Source organism: Trichechus manatus, unplaced genomic scaffold (genome assembly GCF_000243295.1).
Source record: "Trichechus manatus latirostris isolate Lorelei unplaced genomic scaffold, TriManLat1.0 scaffold00033, whole genome shotgun sequence".
NCBI classification, from domain to species: Eukaryota; Metazoa; Chordata; class Mammalia; order Sirenia; family Trichechidae; genus Trichechus; species Trichechus manatus.
This window is the reverse complement of record NW_004443969.1, coordinates 10032216-10048450: the sequence shown is the minus strand read 5'-3', so window position 1 is coordinate 10048450 and position 16235 is coordinate 10032216. Positions and strand designations below refer to the sequence as shown.

The 16235-nt window shown below is 37.5% G+C and overlaps 1 protein-coding gene across 2 annotated transcripts in view; it reads left to right on the top strand.

The window, feature by feature from the left end:
- The window catches only part of DARS1 (aspartyl-tRNA synthetase 1), an 80453-nt gene that overhangs the window by 45966 nt on the left and 18252 nt on the right, over positions 1–16235 (top strand). For both annotated transcript variants that reach the window (XM_004375095.3, XM_023730204.1), the window contains exons 6-7: positions 7532–7612; positions 8868–8927. In XM_004375095.3, coding sequence (XP_004375152.1) covers positions 7532–7612; positions 8868–8927 — 141 coding nt within the window. The remainder of the gene's footprint in view (positions 1–7531; positions 7613–8867; positions 8928–16235) is intronic.

Genomic DNA, 16235 nt, shown 5'->3' with positions numbered 1-16235 from the left:
TCTTCATTTTCCCTTGCTCTCGAAGGGGTGAGACCAGTGGAGTATCTTAGATGGCTGCTCACAGGCTTTTAAGACCCCAGACGCTACTCACCAGGGTAGAATGTAGAACATTGTCTTTTTAAACTGTGTTATGCCAGTTGAGCTAGATGTTCTCTGAGACCATGGTCCCCATAGCCCTCTGCCCAGCAGTTCAGTCCTCAGGGAGTTTGGATGTATCTATGGAGCTTCCATGACCTTTCCTTGTACAAGCTGTGCTGGCTTCCCCAGTATTGTGTACTGTCTTACCCTTCACCAAAGTTACCACTTATCTGTTGTCTATTTAGTTCCCCCCACCCCCATCCCTTGTAACCAGCAAAGTTTGTTGGTTTTTGTGTGTAAATTTTTACATGAGTTTTTACAGTAGAGGTCTCATACAGTATTTGTCCTTTTGTGATTGGCTTATTTCAGTCAGCATAATGTCCTCCAGTTTCATCCATGTTATGAGATGCTTCACAGATTCATCATTGTTCTTTATCTTTGCACACTGCATTGTGTGTATGTACCATAGTTGGTTTATCCATTCATCTGTTGATGGGCATCTAGGTTGTTTCCATCTTTTTGCTTTTGTGAACAGCGTGTCAGTGAATATGGGTGTGCGTACGTCTATACATGTGATGCCTCTTATTTCTCTAGGATATATTCCTAGGAGTGGGATTGCATTTTGTAGTGCTTTTTTTTGTGGTGCTGACGTTTTCTTTGTTTCTCTTACTCTCCTGTGCTGAGTTTCTTTTGTTTGTGGATTTTTTTTTTTTTTCATTTCTTTTGTTTTTGTAGATTTTGTTTTTACTGAGGCTTTGTTTTTCTTCTTTATTTTGATGAGTAGGTTTGTTAAGTTTCTTTGTGGTTACATTGAAATTTACCCCTATCTTCGTAGATTTGAACCAGTCTGTTATTACTTGGTATCGCCTTGCCTTCCTCTCCATTAAAAGGTTCTGTACCTACACTGTTTATTCCCTTTTTTATTATTCTGATTTTGTTGCCATTTACAGATTAACCTCTCTGGTTCCCTGTTGTAACTCTTTTGGTTTTGCATAGTCCTTAAGAGTTCATTTCCTAGGTTGGTATCTGGCTAGTACAATCCTGTGTCCTATATTCAGCCTGTGGTCTGATGTTTGTTCTCAGGTAAAAGGACTCCCTTTAATGAGTCTTGTAAGTTTGATTTTTACATAGACCCTTAATTTCTGTTTATCTGGAAATGATTTAATTTCACCATCATATTTGAATGAGAGTTTTGAAGGATATATTATTATTGGCTGGCAATTTTTTTTTTCAAGGTTTTATATATGTCATCCCATTGCCTTCTTGCCTGCGTGGTTTCTGCCGAATAATCCGAGGTTAGTCTTATTGTTTCTCCTCTGTATGTGACTTTTTGTTTTTCTCGAGGTGCTCTCAGGATTCTTTGTCTTTGGTTTTAGCGAGTGAATTTATGATATGCCTTGGTGATGTTTTGGGGTCTGTCCTATATGGGGTTCATTGAGCTTCTTGGATGGTCAACTTTTCATCTTTCATGATATTGGGGAAGTTTTTTGGTCAGCAGTTCTTCAGTGATCCTCTCTGTGTTTTCTGTTTTCTCCCCCTGTTCTCGAACTCCAGTCACTCGCAGATTTTTGCTTTTGATTTTATCCCAGATAATTCTCAGGGTTTCTACATTTTTCTTCGTTCGTTTTTTTGATTTTTCCTCAGAGTTGTAGCCAAGTGTTTGTCTTCAATTTCACTGATCCTATCTTCCATCATTTCAAACCTGCTTCTCAGCCCTTCTGTGACATTGTCCATTTCTGAAATCTTGTTGTTTATCTTTTGGATTTCTAATTGTTGTTTTTGTATGATTTCTAGTTGTGAATTTATTTTTTTCCTGTATTATTTTCTTGAATTCTTCTTTTTTTTTTTTTTTGGTCGTATTTTCCATGAATTTTTCTGCCTTTTCCATGAATTTGTCTATTTGTTCCTCATTTTTGTCTGCTTTTTGCTTCAACTCTTGGATAATTCTGAATATTAGAGATTTGAATTCCCTGTCACTTAGGTCTAATGCCTTTTCTTCTACTGGAAGGTCATCTGGTGTCTTATTTTGGGCACCTACTGCAACCATCCTGTCGTGTTTTTGTGAATGTTTTTGATATTGTCTTCTGTCTTCACGGCTTTCAGTGGTTATTTTCCTTGTTCATTGATTGTAGATTTGTTTTGTTCTGCTTTTTTGTTTTATTTGGTTATGTCTGACCAGGCGGGCTGTGCGTTCTTTGTTGTTTGCTCATCTGTGGACATGATACTTTTCACCTCCTTCTCCAGTGGGCAGGGTCAGTCACTCAGGTATGGTATAGCAGGTCAGGTCCAGCAGAAGAGGAGTTGCTGGGATGGGTTGTTTGCGGCATGTACTAGCGCTGACGGTGCAGACCAGGAATCAGGGCAGGGCAGGTTCCAGTAGGCCATGCCTGTGCTGCTTGAGAGTGTGATGTTCAGCGCACGGTGCAGGTGGGCAGGAAGGAGGGGATAGGTTGTGATGCGTGGAGCTAAGATGGGTATGGGAAAGATGAGAGAGAGGAGAGAGGAACAGGAGCCAAAAACATACACGCAAACAAAAAGAGTGCTAAAGGAGCTTGCTATTGGAGTGGAGAGATGAGAGACTGAGAAGTGGGGAAAAACAAAAATGAGAAAAAAAGGAATAAATCAAGAGACTGGAAATGAAGAAAGACGAAAAGGGAATAAGAGAGAGACGAAAACAAAACAAAGAAAAAAAAGCCACAGTAAAAAATGCGCACAGGGATGTCCCTGTGCATCTGCGCAGAGTAAGGGAGTAGCTTCCAAGCTGCGCAGTACTTCCTGGCTGGAAGGGGCTCCCAAGCCGAGAAAAGAAAAAGAAAACAAACAAATCAAAACTGAACAAATCAGAGCAAACAGACGAACAAAAAAGACCCGGGGATCCCACCAGAGTGACAGCATGGGCTGGGAAGCAGTTTCACAGTTGAGCAGTGTTTCGCACCCTTTCAGGAAGAAGCAGAGATGGCACACGGAGCCAGTTATTTGAGAGAAAGGAGGGGTAGGTTGTGAGAGGTAAGGAAGAAATCTAAAGAAGTGGAAAAAAGCAACACCAGCAGCCAACAAAAGGCACTCAGGGAGCTGGCCAGTGCAGGCAGGTGGAATCCAAGCGACACTGGGATGAAGCTGGTGCTTCCTGGCCAAGAGACTGTGGCTGCAGGAAGCAGAGGTGGCTAAGTGGGGGTGAAGAAGGGTGGGGGGGGGGAGCCTGTATCGCTGGTTACCAGTTGTTCTGTCTCCTGCTGGAAGCTCCGTGAAGCTGCTTTCTCATACCCTCTGTTCACTGATCTCTGAAAGGAGTCCAAGATAGCGGATCTGTGCTGCAGTAGTTGATAGGGGTCCTCTGCATGTATCTGTCCTCGCTCTCTGTTCTCGGTCAGTGTCTTATTCCATTTGGTGCTTGGCTGAGTTCTTTATCTCTTCATTTGATGCTTAGGGTTTCAGGATTGACGTGTGACTCCGTTTGACTTAGTTTTTCTAATCTTTGCTGTGGAGGGACGGCGTGGTGCTTCTGACCATAGCACCGTGTTGCCCAGAATTTCCCAGTTCTTACAACTTTTCATGTCACATCTTTGTGTTCTTAATAATTGGAGTTGATATAAAATACTGAGATATATAAGTTGATTACTGAGTATAACAGGTCATCCCAATACGTGTGGTTTAAAACAACAAACATTTATTTGTTTACGATTCTGAGTTGGGCTGTTGAGCCTGGGCCCATCTTGAATGGTTCATCTCTCCTCCACGTGACATTGACTGGGCTCACCGATATACCTGGGACATCTCTCATTGTGGCCTCTCATCCTGTATGCTAACAGCCCAGGCTTATTCACATGGCTCCAGTAGGGATCCTAGCAACAAGAGAAGAAAGCCCTAGTGTGCAAGCACTTTTCAGGTTTCTATTTGTGTCATATTTGCTATATATCCCATTGACTAAAGCAAGTCACATGGCAAAACTCAGATTTAAGGGGTGGAAAAATAGATTCCATTTTTTAATGGAGGAGAGGCAACATCATTGCAATGGGACATGCATTCAGGGACAGAAGGAATTATAACAGCCTTTTGCAGATAATCTACCACAGTCACATAGGGTAAAGTGTAAAACATAACTGAAAAGCTGTATGAGTCTGTCTCGCTATGTTTTTTCTTCTTCTGATGTAATTCTAAACGTTGATGAGTTATACTGATTCTTAATCATTATGTTTCATTATAATCATATTTCTGATATTTTATAGTATGGAGAAGTGAAGAGGTAATATATTGGTCTTGTATTCCAACAGTAACTTCTTTTTATTCAAGATTTATCCCCCATGTATTTTCTTCTCAAGCATAAAAACAAAGTGCTCGTTATCATTGACTTTTAAAATACCACAGTGAATTCACACATATTTAATACTGTTCAAAGAATCCTGCAAATTTGAACCTGCAGATTTCTCAGGTTGAGGCCTAGTGTTTATCTACAGTATACATCATTAAATTTCTCTTAAGAGTAGTCTTTAAGACAGGACGGCCTTTTCCTACCTTCACTCGTGTGTGTGTGTGTGTGTGTGTGTGTATGGGTGTGTGTGTGTTGTCTACCTGCACAAACACATGTAAGAGAGGGCAAACTGACAGATGGACAGATTCAGATGGACACATAAACACAGTTTAACTGGAATTGATTGTCATGGAACTCTTCAAGTCTTAAAAAATCTTGTATTTTTCACTGGCCTAATTTTCCAAATTACTTTGTTGTCTTTGTGTAAGTCTCATTTTGAACTAACCCCACCAGGAAGTCCTATTATCTAGTAAAGGGAAGCTAACTGAAGGATAAGAAAAAAAAAAAAAAACCCCATTGCCATCAAGTCGATTCCAACTCATAGCGACTCTATAGGACAGACTAGAACTGCCCCGTAGAGGTTCCAAGGAGTACCTGGTGGATTCAAACTGCTGACCTTTTGGTTAGCAGCCATAGCACTTAACCACTATGCCAGCAGAGTTTCCAAACGGTAAGAGTAGAGATAAAAAATTAATCCATTTATACTGACTGAGAAAGACAACCCTCCTTCTTCCAAGATGTTTTTTTCCTATACTTTTACAAATAAAATTTTATTGATCAGAGCGAGTAAATATACTTCTAAAATATTCTTATTTTCTGGCATACAGTACAACCTTAATAAATGTTAATAAGAAGTGTAAAATCTAAAGAGCTTACAGGAAAATTTTACCTTAGTAAAAATAATTATGAAGTATCTCACAAAACATAAAATAGTGTATACTAAATAGAATCTTTAATAATAAGCAATGACTCTTCCTTACCATTTATTTACTTATTCAGCCAGCAAACAGTTGTTGAATGATGAACCACACTAAGACGAGTGTCCGTTTTATGGGTTTTTTTTTTTTTACATCTTATTGTTAGTAATATGTACTACATACAGTGCTGCGCACATAATTTGCTGATGTTATCATTCTCAGATTTTTCACTCACAGATGTTCAGTTTTATAATTCACTGTTCAAAGCACTGCAATATAGATTTAGTTTTCTAAACTAAATCATGAGTTTCAATTGCTTGAAAACATGGACCTAAATGCTGATTGTTTTGCCAAAGTTATTGGGCTGATTCAGGAATTAGTGAGATGTTACCGTGAAATATATGAAGAAACAAAGAAAAAGACCAAACAAACAATTCTCGCCACTTTTCTGACTAGAAACGCCATCCTCATTCCCAGGGGTAATCCAGATGATCCAGAGCCCTCTAAAAGTAGAGTTACTACTGCAGCTGACAAAATGCCAGTGTCATCCTACTCTTCATTGTCAGAATAAATTTTTATGATTTGTGTATTTTTCATATATGGAGCCCTGGTGGCACAGTGGTTAAGAGCCCGGCTGCTAATCAAAAGGTCAGCAGTTCGGATCCACCAGCTGCTCCTTGGAAACCCTTATGGGGCAGTTCTACTCTGTCCTATAGGGCCTTTATGAGTTGGAATTGACTCAGTGACGGTGGGTTTGGTTTTTTGTTTTTTATGAATCAAAATATATCTCTAAGTTAGTATGTAATGTTTTCAACCCCCATAGATAAATAAAGATCAAGTTTATAGAGATACTGATAGTAAAAGGCAATAATAATGAAAACTAAAATAAAAGAAGGGAGGTATTCAATTTATGTCAGAACCGACTTATGACGGAGTCATCAGAACGGTACCCCGTCATAAGTCGGGGACTACCTGTATATATATACTTTGTGCCAGATACTATGTGAAGTTCTGGGAATCAGAGTGCCCACAACCTAATAAAGAAGATGATGAATTTCCACTAGTTCTAAAAGTAGACAAGGTTTTGGATTGGACGTCAAGTTTCTGTTAACTCGTCAAAGGGATGCCCCACAACTTAGGTATAGGAGGTTGTGATAAATAATTCCATTTTACTGTGAGGACTAGAGGAGCTTTCTGACACTTTTTCTTGAAGTTTCTGATCTGAACACTAGATGTGATATGGTGGAAGGATATAATTCCCTTTCCTGAATTAACTAAATAAGATCCATTTCCCTTTTGTGCTTCAGCAGGTTTTCCATGCCTGTTGTTGTTGTGTGCCATCCAGTCGATTCCAACTCATAGTGACTCTGGGGGACAGAGTAGAACTGCCCCCATAGGGTTTCCAAAGGCTAAAATCTTCACAGAAGCAGACTGCCACATCATAGCTGGGGATAACAGAGTAGCATTTTTTTTAAAAAAAAAAAAAAGAGTAACCAAAAAACTCTAGCCAATCTTTTTGACATAACTGCTTTTTATCACTAAAATGAGCAAATATTGAAGGATTTTAACAACATAACAGAATCTCCTTTCTCTGTGGCAGCTCCCAACCAGGAGAAATGAGATGTAACATGATTGAATAGAGAAGGCAATGAGGGGACATTTGGGAAAAGAATGAGAAAAAGAACAGGTGTAGTGGAGTTGGATTGAATTTGGTCTTTGTGGTAGAAATAGCAAAATGATGTTAGCAATAATAACAACTCATATGTTAATAGCCCCTTCAAATTAACACAGTGTTTTCACATTCGTTACTCCTTTTGATTCTTACAGCAGACTTCATTTTACAGAGTAGAACATTGGTGCTCTGAGGTTAAGTGATTTGCCTCAGGACAGCTTTTATACAACAAAGCAGGACTTTAAGCCCAAGACCCTTGACCCCGGTGCTCTTTCTTACTGATTACATTTGTATGTACCTTAGAGTTTACAAACTATTTATATATATGTTACTTCGTCTGACTGTTCTAACAACCCAGAGAGGTAGGCAAGAAATATTATCTCAATTTTATAGATGAAAAATGTATGCCATCTTGTTTGATTTTAGCAAGTAGTTTCAGATACAAATGTCCATAAACAATGCTTCCCATTTAGGTCAGCTGCAGACTGTTTTTTAAACAAAATATATCAGGTTTTTGGGTTTCATATTATTTTTGTTGATATTTTTCACTTCCAGATTTATGTGATCAGTATGGCTGAACCCCGCCTGCCCCTGCAGCTGGATGATGCCATTCGGCCTGAAGTGGAAGGAGAAGAGGTGAAAATTATACCTTTGAAACATCGTGCTTAGTTTACAAAACATTGAAAACCTGATGTCCTGCTTTTGTATTAAGGGTACTTATGAATTGGTTTGAGTCTCCTTTTTATTTAAATTCACCTAACGTCAGCAGTTCTCAAAATTTGGTCTCAGGCTCTCTTTATACTCTTAAAAATGAACCCCAGAAGTTTTTGTTTATGTGGATATGTCTGTTGATATTCACAGAATTAGATCAAAAATGAGAAAATTTTTAAATACCAATTTAAAAATTTATAAATATATATTATAAAAATAACAATAACTAACGTATGTTTATGAGAAACAACTATTTTCCTAAACAAAAAATAATTTAGTATCAAGAGTAGCATTGTTTTACATTTCACATTTCTACAAATCTCTATCATGTCTAGCTTAATAGACAACTGGATTCTCATATCTGCGTCTGCACTTATTCTGTTGTGATATCACACATCATGTAGCCTCTGGAAAACTCTTTAGTACATTCATGAGAGAATAGGAGTGAAAAATTGTTACTATGAAATAGTTAAGACTTCGTGGACTCCCTCAAAGGGTCTCAGGGACCTTTCAGGGGTCTTCAGACTATACTTTGAGAACAGCTACTCTGTATCAGACGTTATCTGTTCCTTCAACCTGGCCCTGTTGTTGTGGTGTGCCATGGAGTCGATTTTGTCTCATAGTGACCCTATAGGACAGAGTAGAACTGTCCCGTGGGATTTCCAAGGCTGTAATCTTTATGGAAGCAAATTGCCACATCTTTCTGTCTGGTGGGTTCAAACTGCTGACCTTTCAGTTAGCAGCCAAGCTCTGAACTACTGCACTACGAGGGCTCCTTATCAGCCTGGTCCTAGCAGGTAGAATCCAGGAATCAACAAAGATGCAAATGGTTAATTCTCTTATGTTGCCATAATAAGGCAAGGCTTTTGGTAGTGGGGAGGGGGACAAAAAGGATTAACATCTGTTTATTCTCATTTCCTTCCGTTTCTCTCTCTTTTAACAATAACTCCTCTCTGACTCTGCTTCTTAATTGTTGCTACTATTATCTTGGATCCCTCATCCTGAGGCAGGAAGCCTGAGGTATAATGTGGAAGGATTAAAGTGATTATAAGTAATTTGAAAGGGACATAATATTAACACCCTCCCCTCCATTCTCACTAAAAGTAAACATAGCTTCTAAAAGTGGTTTTTGTAGTATTAAAAAATGAGTAAAATCTGTTTTTTAATCTTTTTTTTTTAGGAAGGAAGAGCTACTGTTAACCAGGATACAAGACTAGACAACAGAGTCATTGACCTTAGGGTATGCCTCATTTATTTATTAAGTGGCGTGATTATGTTGAAGTCAGGATGGACACGGGTGCCATACCTGACTCAAGCTTATAAAACTAATTGGTATTTACCTATATGTACGTGTGATTATATAAGGACAAAACAGTTTACCTTTCCAACTGGCCCGTTCCCTGAAAAGTACTGTAGGCAACAGAGGCAGTCAAGTAATAGTTCATAGGAGATTGACTTTGTTCATTTTAAAATGACAAAGTAACATGAAGCCAGTAAACTGGCTTGCTTCCAGGTGATACCTGTTTTGGACAAGTTATTCAGCAAGTGGGAAATTAACCATTAACATCACTGCAATATTGTGAAAGAAATTATATCCACACTTTAGGACAACCAGGTGGAGATGAGTAATTAATGCTTCAATCCTTTGATGCTTGATCTGAGCCCAGAATTAATAATAAAGAAGTAGTTGGCCTTCGTGGTTTATACAGGAGTCTCATGGGTCTTCTGTTTCCCCTTCTGGTTTGGCTGCAAGTGAAAGACTTTAGTGGTTTCATCATTGTAGTAAAACCATTGTCATCTGTCTTTCTTAATGTTTTGACCGCATCTTCCTCCTTTATTTAAATATTCCACCTAACGCTCAAATTCCTTGTCACCTTAAGAGTTCTCTGCGATCCTGTGTGTCTGTCCGTATCATGTACACTCATATGTTACTGCTGATTAGTTGCATTAAAAAGTTGGAGGAGTTGTAATGTGAACCTATTTGTTCTGTAAATGTTCATCTAATGTACAAGAAAAAAGAAAAAGCAATACCTTTTAATATTAAAAAAAAGAAGTTGCAGGAGAATTTGGTAATACCAGACCCACATGGCAAAAGTCAGGTAGCACTCTAGACTGAGCGTTATATTCTGTGCTTTGCCCTGCACCACTCAGGAAGTATCATTCATTTATTTCGTTTTGTCTGACCCTTCTAAGCATTCACGTTTTTAACACCTACTTTGACTTTACATTGTGCATATAACTTTAAATCTTTAAGCACCTTAGTTAATGTCTAAACTGCTATCTAATTTAACCAAAGACCAGCCCTTTTATAGATTCTCAGCTCGGCAAAGTCAAGAGTTAGAATAAAGGGCGAAATTGCCATTCTCCTATACTGATTTCTAATGTAGCCCAGCTTCTCTCTTATACAATGAGTTATTTTCTCTATGAATTTTCCAGGCAGGTGGACTATTTAGAAATTCCTCCATTTTTCAGCCTCCAAAAATGTTAAAGCAATTTTCCTTCCTGGAAAAGTGTGAATTTAAATGTTTTTGGCAGCTTTTGTGTACACACCACTTACCCAGCTCCGATTCTGGATCAGTATGGTAAATTAGCCCTGGCCTCATCTTGATAGGATAGCATATTATTATGAGGGTTTTCTGTTAACCTGTTCAGAAGAATTCCATTTGCATCAGAATTATTCTCTTTATTTCTCCTCACTCTTGGGTACAGCTGAAGTTAGACAAATAAAAGTAGTATGTATTTAGTCTTCCCTCTCGGAAGACTTCATTTGGGTGAAGTTTGCTCAGCTTGACTAGTGTAATTGATGCCACTAAGTTGTCCATAAGAAAAAAGATGAATTGATAAATGTTATATATACACACAACATAGCATTTACCAATTCACCCTTTTTATGTATAAGGAGCCCTGGTAGCCCAGTGGTTCAGCACTTGGCTGCTAACTGAAAGGTTGGCAGTTTGAACCCACCAGCCACTCCATAGGAGAAGGATGTGGCAGTCTGCTTCCATAAAGATTACATTCTTGGAAATCCTGTGAGGCAGTTCTCCTCTTTCCTGTAGGGTTGCTATGAGTCAGAATTGACTCGACAGCAATGGGTATGTTACATATAATTTCACAACACCACCACCAACCCCCGCAAAAAAAAATATCTAATAAATCAGATAGGAGCTACAGATACATATACTTCTTAGACATAACCAGTCACCTCAGAGAATTAGTTTTCTTGATTTGAAGACCTAGGGTCATAGTCTCGTTGGTCACTTCAGTCAGTTGGCATAACACAGTTGATAAAGTTCATGTTCTACATCCAAGTTTGGTGAGTAGTGTCCAGAATCTTAAAGGCTTGCAAGCAGCCATCTGAAATAGAACTATTGTTCTCTGTCAGTCTGGAGAAAAAGAGAATGAAGAAAATCCAAGAATCAGAGAAGGAACTGGAATACAGAACTAATTGTCTCCATGAACCATGGCCTCCTCTTCCCTGAGACCAGAAGAACTAGAGGGTGCCCAGTTACCACTGCCATACATGATCAGGGTCATGTAGGTGAATCCTGATAGAAAGAGGGGGGAAAATGTGGACCAGAACTTCAAATTCTCAAAGAATCTAGACTAACTAGACCCATTGAGACTGGAGGAATCCCCGAGACTGTTGCCCCTGAGATAATCTTTAAACCTCAAACAGAAAGTGTCTACTGAAAGTACCTTTAGCCAAATAGCAGGTTAGATCAAAAAGTAAATAATTTCACCCTTGAGAACTGTGCTCTTTTAAAAATATCCATATGAGACCAGTTGGGCAGCAGTTACTCTAAAGCATAGATATGAAGTTTGAGGGGCAGTGAGACAAAATTAATGGGACTAGAACGACCAGAACAGAAATAATGAGAAACCTGTTGCCGTCGAGTCGTCTCCGACTCATAGCGACCCTATAATAGGCCAGAGTAGAAGTCCCTTATAGAGTTTCCAAGGAATGGCTGGTCGGTTTCGAACTGCCAGCCTTTTGGTTAGCAGCCGTAGCTTGCCATAGGTCTTAGCCACTGCATCACCAGGGCTCCAAAATCATGAGAATGTTCACATAAACTAAAGAATGTAACCAGTGTCACTGAACATTATGTGTAGAAATTGTTGAATGGGAACCTGTTTTGCTGTGTATAGTTTCACCAAAAATATAGTAAAATATTTTTTTTTAAAAAAAGTGTCTTCTATTCCCTTTTCTACTATCTCTCTTGATCCTTAATCAAGCTGTACCACAGTCTCTGTATAAACTGACTTGATAAACCATAAACTGACAGGAAGTCTTCTGCAGCCACTAAAAGCAAAAGCTGTAGTGGGTACAAGTTAAGGTGATAACTGTAGATAGTTATTTTTAAAAGCCACAAGCCTAACAACATAGAAGTAATTTATTGTGAGAATTGTAAAGCTCTGAGCACTATTAAAGGTTCCATTATAAAAACTGGTTGTGTTTGAAATTTTGTCTTCTGTTGGAATTCTCCCTCTCAGCATCCTTAATTCTTGCCCATGTTTCCCTCCCCAAAGATGTAGTGTTTGTTTCCTAGTATGAGGAGGACTTCAAGGGAAGGAATCCTATAAATATAGAATACTGCTTTTCCCTTTACTTCAGACCTTTTAATTAATTCAGAGTATCAACATTTTAATTTTAATAATCTTTTTGGGGGGAAGATTTTTTACAGAATGAAAAATGCTATTTTTAATATAAAGAATGTCAAACTTCTTGAAAGCTAAGTTTTTTGTTTTTTGTTTTTTTTTTAGTATCGGATAATTAGTTTCCTGCTCTTATATTTAGTTTGTCTTCTATCTCATATCCACTGTGTTCACCACTGTATATCTAGCACCAGTGCCAGACACACAGGCACATTAATAAGCATTTGTTTAATGAGTAGTAGGTACTGTTTTTACATGTGTTATTAAGGTATTTGACCCAAAACAATTTTTACATTTAAACATCATGGAGACTACCGATTCATCATTAGTATGGTTTATGACTTAAACATTGAAGAAAGCCTTTTTTTTCTTTCACTTATACATCTTAAGAGTAAGTGTAGTAATGGGGAATTAAGTGTGTAATTTGTCTTCCTAGCCAATTCAAAATAGAACGTTCAGATATACCTTTCATTTGAAGTGAACATTATGCATTAACTTTATGTATTACAACATTTTACAAAGATTTTCTCAAAACAGGTTTAAATACATACTTTCTTAGACATATTTCTTTTATTATACACTCTGTAATCTTACTGAGAACTCATATGACTCTTATATTTTACCTTCATTGTCAAATTCATAGACACATGGAGATTTGATTGTAGCAATCAATATGTAATAGGGAAACAGTTTAAAAATGAATCTGTAAAAAGAATTATTTTGATTGTCTTTAGATATGTGCTGCCTAGAATGACTTGATTTGCCCAGAACAGGATAATTTTTCTTTACTGTTTCTTAGATTTTAACTGATCTGTGTTGTCTTCTCATGTAAAGATAATGCTTTTTGAATGAGGAATAAATGTTGAAAGATGACCCAGTTATAGATGCAAAAAATTTCTCAGGTTGTGATGCAGTCTGTTCAGCACTATTCTTCTGCTAGATTAACTGACCAACCTGGATGTGAGGACAGTGTTTTCCTCTGGACAAAGTTAAAGGGCCTACAGAATGTTCAAACCTCCTAATGCTGTTCTTTATCTTCTTCTGAACAGCAGAAATGGCTGGTCTAGATTTATTAGCACAATGTGGTTCTCTTTGCAGTACTTTTGTTAGTCTGATAAGTAATCAAAATAGTTTAGGATTTGTTTTGAAATATTTTTCTTCCTTTTTATTCAGTTTTAAAGAGCATATTATATTTAGTTATTTCATTTTGTTTATCTCTTTTCCCTATCCTCAATCTTTACATGATGATTGCCAGTTCTCAAGTTAAACCATTGAACAATTTTAAAAGAATCCGCTAGAGAATATTCTCAAGCATGTAAATACTAGATAGAAATTAGGACATATCAGAATTGTCGTCTGGATAACTAGGAGTTGATGTCTAATTTAATCAAGTACCGGTAGGTGCTTTAATCAAGTAGGTACCTGTCAGCCTAGCAGTTAGCATGCCTTGAAGAACTTAATTGGGTGGGGGAGGGCGGGGAGTAGTGCCTTTTCTTATAAACACACAGGCCCATTTTCTCCATAAATGTTACATATTAACATGCCTCTTTGTACAATCAGAAAGTAAAGAATTTGGGTATAGTATGGTTTGTAAAAAACGTCATTTGTTAAATTTCTATTAATACTAAATAAGCTGTGACAACCACTTCAGAAGTTTAGTTTCTGTTAGATAAGAGGATGAAGTCAGTTTAGTTGGGCTAGCTAAGAGAGGCAAGTGGCAGAAAAATTTGTTTAATGACCCTCCTACAGAATATATTTCACTGAAGAGAAATGTGTCTCTGCGTGTCTCAGTAATGCTGAAACTGGCCTTTTGTTTCAAAGAGGCTGCCACATTTTTGAAAGAAAATTATTGCAGTTTGTTTTGATTGGATGAACTAAATATTTCACTAAACCACATAATGTAAAAAAGCCATAAGTCTTTTTGTCTAGTTTGAAATGTAGATATCTTGAAAATGAATAGTCTAACAAGTTATAAAGATCTCTTAAATGGTCTTCATTGTTTTGTGAGAAATTACCTATTTGTACCTTTGAGTTTGAATTCTAAAATAATGTTACCCACATATGGCCCGGTCTACCTGATTTTTTAGCTCTGGGCTATAAAAACTCAAGGTTATTTAAATGTTATTTTTGTAGACTAACCCTTTCCCCCCCAATTAACATTGTTTTCAGAGGGTACTACTGTCTAAATAATCTGCATGCCCTCAGTCAGGGTTGAGCCTTTTGACAAGGGGCAAGTAATTGAATTTCCTGTAATAAGATGAGAAGTGAGACTGTGGTTCTTTACCTAACTCATAAGTCCCAGCTAAATTAGTTTGAAGTCAGGTATTTTACTAAACAACTATCTAGTCATAGGATAACTATTCTTTTTTTTTTTTTTCTTGTGTAATAAGCGAGAACCTAAAGATAAGCCAATTCCTTTGACCAGAGAAATGGACAGAAGTTAGTCTAGAGCAGAGGTAATTACTTCTAGAGCTTTCTGTCCATTACCAGAACTAGTCGGGGCTGAAAGGAAAATAGGGGAATCAGAGAAACTGAGAAAGAAGAGAGAGTAAAAAGAAAAGGTGACTATGGTGGAAGGTTAGAGTACTGTTATTAATTGCTTTATGTGCCATTTTGGGAAATGGGTGTCATAGAATGCCTACCTTTTATTGTTTTTTTCTTCTTAATTTAATTGTAACAAACACATGACTACTATAATCTACTATTGATAATGGTTAAAATAAAAGTACATGGTGGCTTTATTCATTCATTGTCAAATGCTAAAATTTTATTTTCCTTAGGACAGCATGATCATACTACACAAACAGTGATATAATGTATCACTTCATGAGTTTGCCTCTTAAAAAAAAATAAATAAGAGAAAATGGTACAACCATTTGTAGTGGTACTGCAGAAAACTAAAAATATAACTACCATATGACTCAGCAATTCTACTCCTAGGTATATACCTAAAAGACTTGAAAGCAAAGATTCAAAAAGAGACTTATACACCAGTGTTCATTGCAGCACTGTTCACAATAGCCAAAAGGTAGAAACAACTTAAATGCCTATCAGCAGATGAATGGATAAACAAAATGTGGTAAATACATACAGTGGAATACTGCTCAGCCAGTGGGAGAAATAAAATCTTGATGCAAGCTACAGTATGGATGGAGCCTGAAGACATTTTGCTGAGCAAATGAAGCCAGTCAGAAAAGGACAAATATTGTCTAACCTCACTTATATAAAAAGGCAAGACAAAGCAAATGTATAGAGACCAAAGTTTATTAGTGGTTACCAGGGGTGGGAGAGAGGGGGAAAAGGGGGAAGATGGTTCATGGTGATAGAAGAATTATGTTGATTAAGGTTAGGGTTGCAGAGTTGATTATTGTAATTGCTGTCAGTAAGTTGTACACCAGTAAAAAGTTGAATTGGCAAAAGTTGCGTGATAGGTATATTTACAACATTGACAAAAAAAAAAAAAAAAAAAAAAAACACTGCAGAAATTGATGGAATACCAATCAAGATGTTTCAATAAAAGGATGCAATGTTGGAAGTGCTCACTCATCTATGTCAAGAAGTTCGGAAGAGAGTTACCTGGCCAATCTACTGCAAAAGATTCATATTTGTCCCCATTTCAAAGAAAGGTGACCCAAGAGGATGTGGAAATTATTGAACAACAAAAATTTACACAAGTAAAATTTTGCTGAAGAGCATTCAAAAGCAGTTGCAGAAGTACATCAACAGGAAACTGCCAGAAGTTCAAACTGGATTCAGAAGGGGATGCAGAATGAGTGATATCATCATTAATATGAGATTGGATCTTGGCTGAAAGCAGAGAATACCAGACAGATGTTTACCTGTGTTTTGCGGTGTATGCAAAGGCATTCGACTGTGTGGATCATAACAAATTATG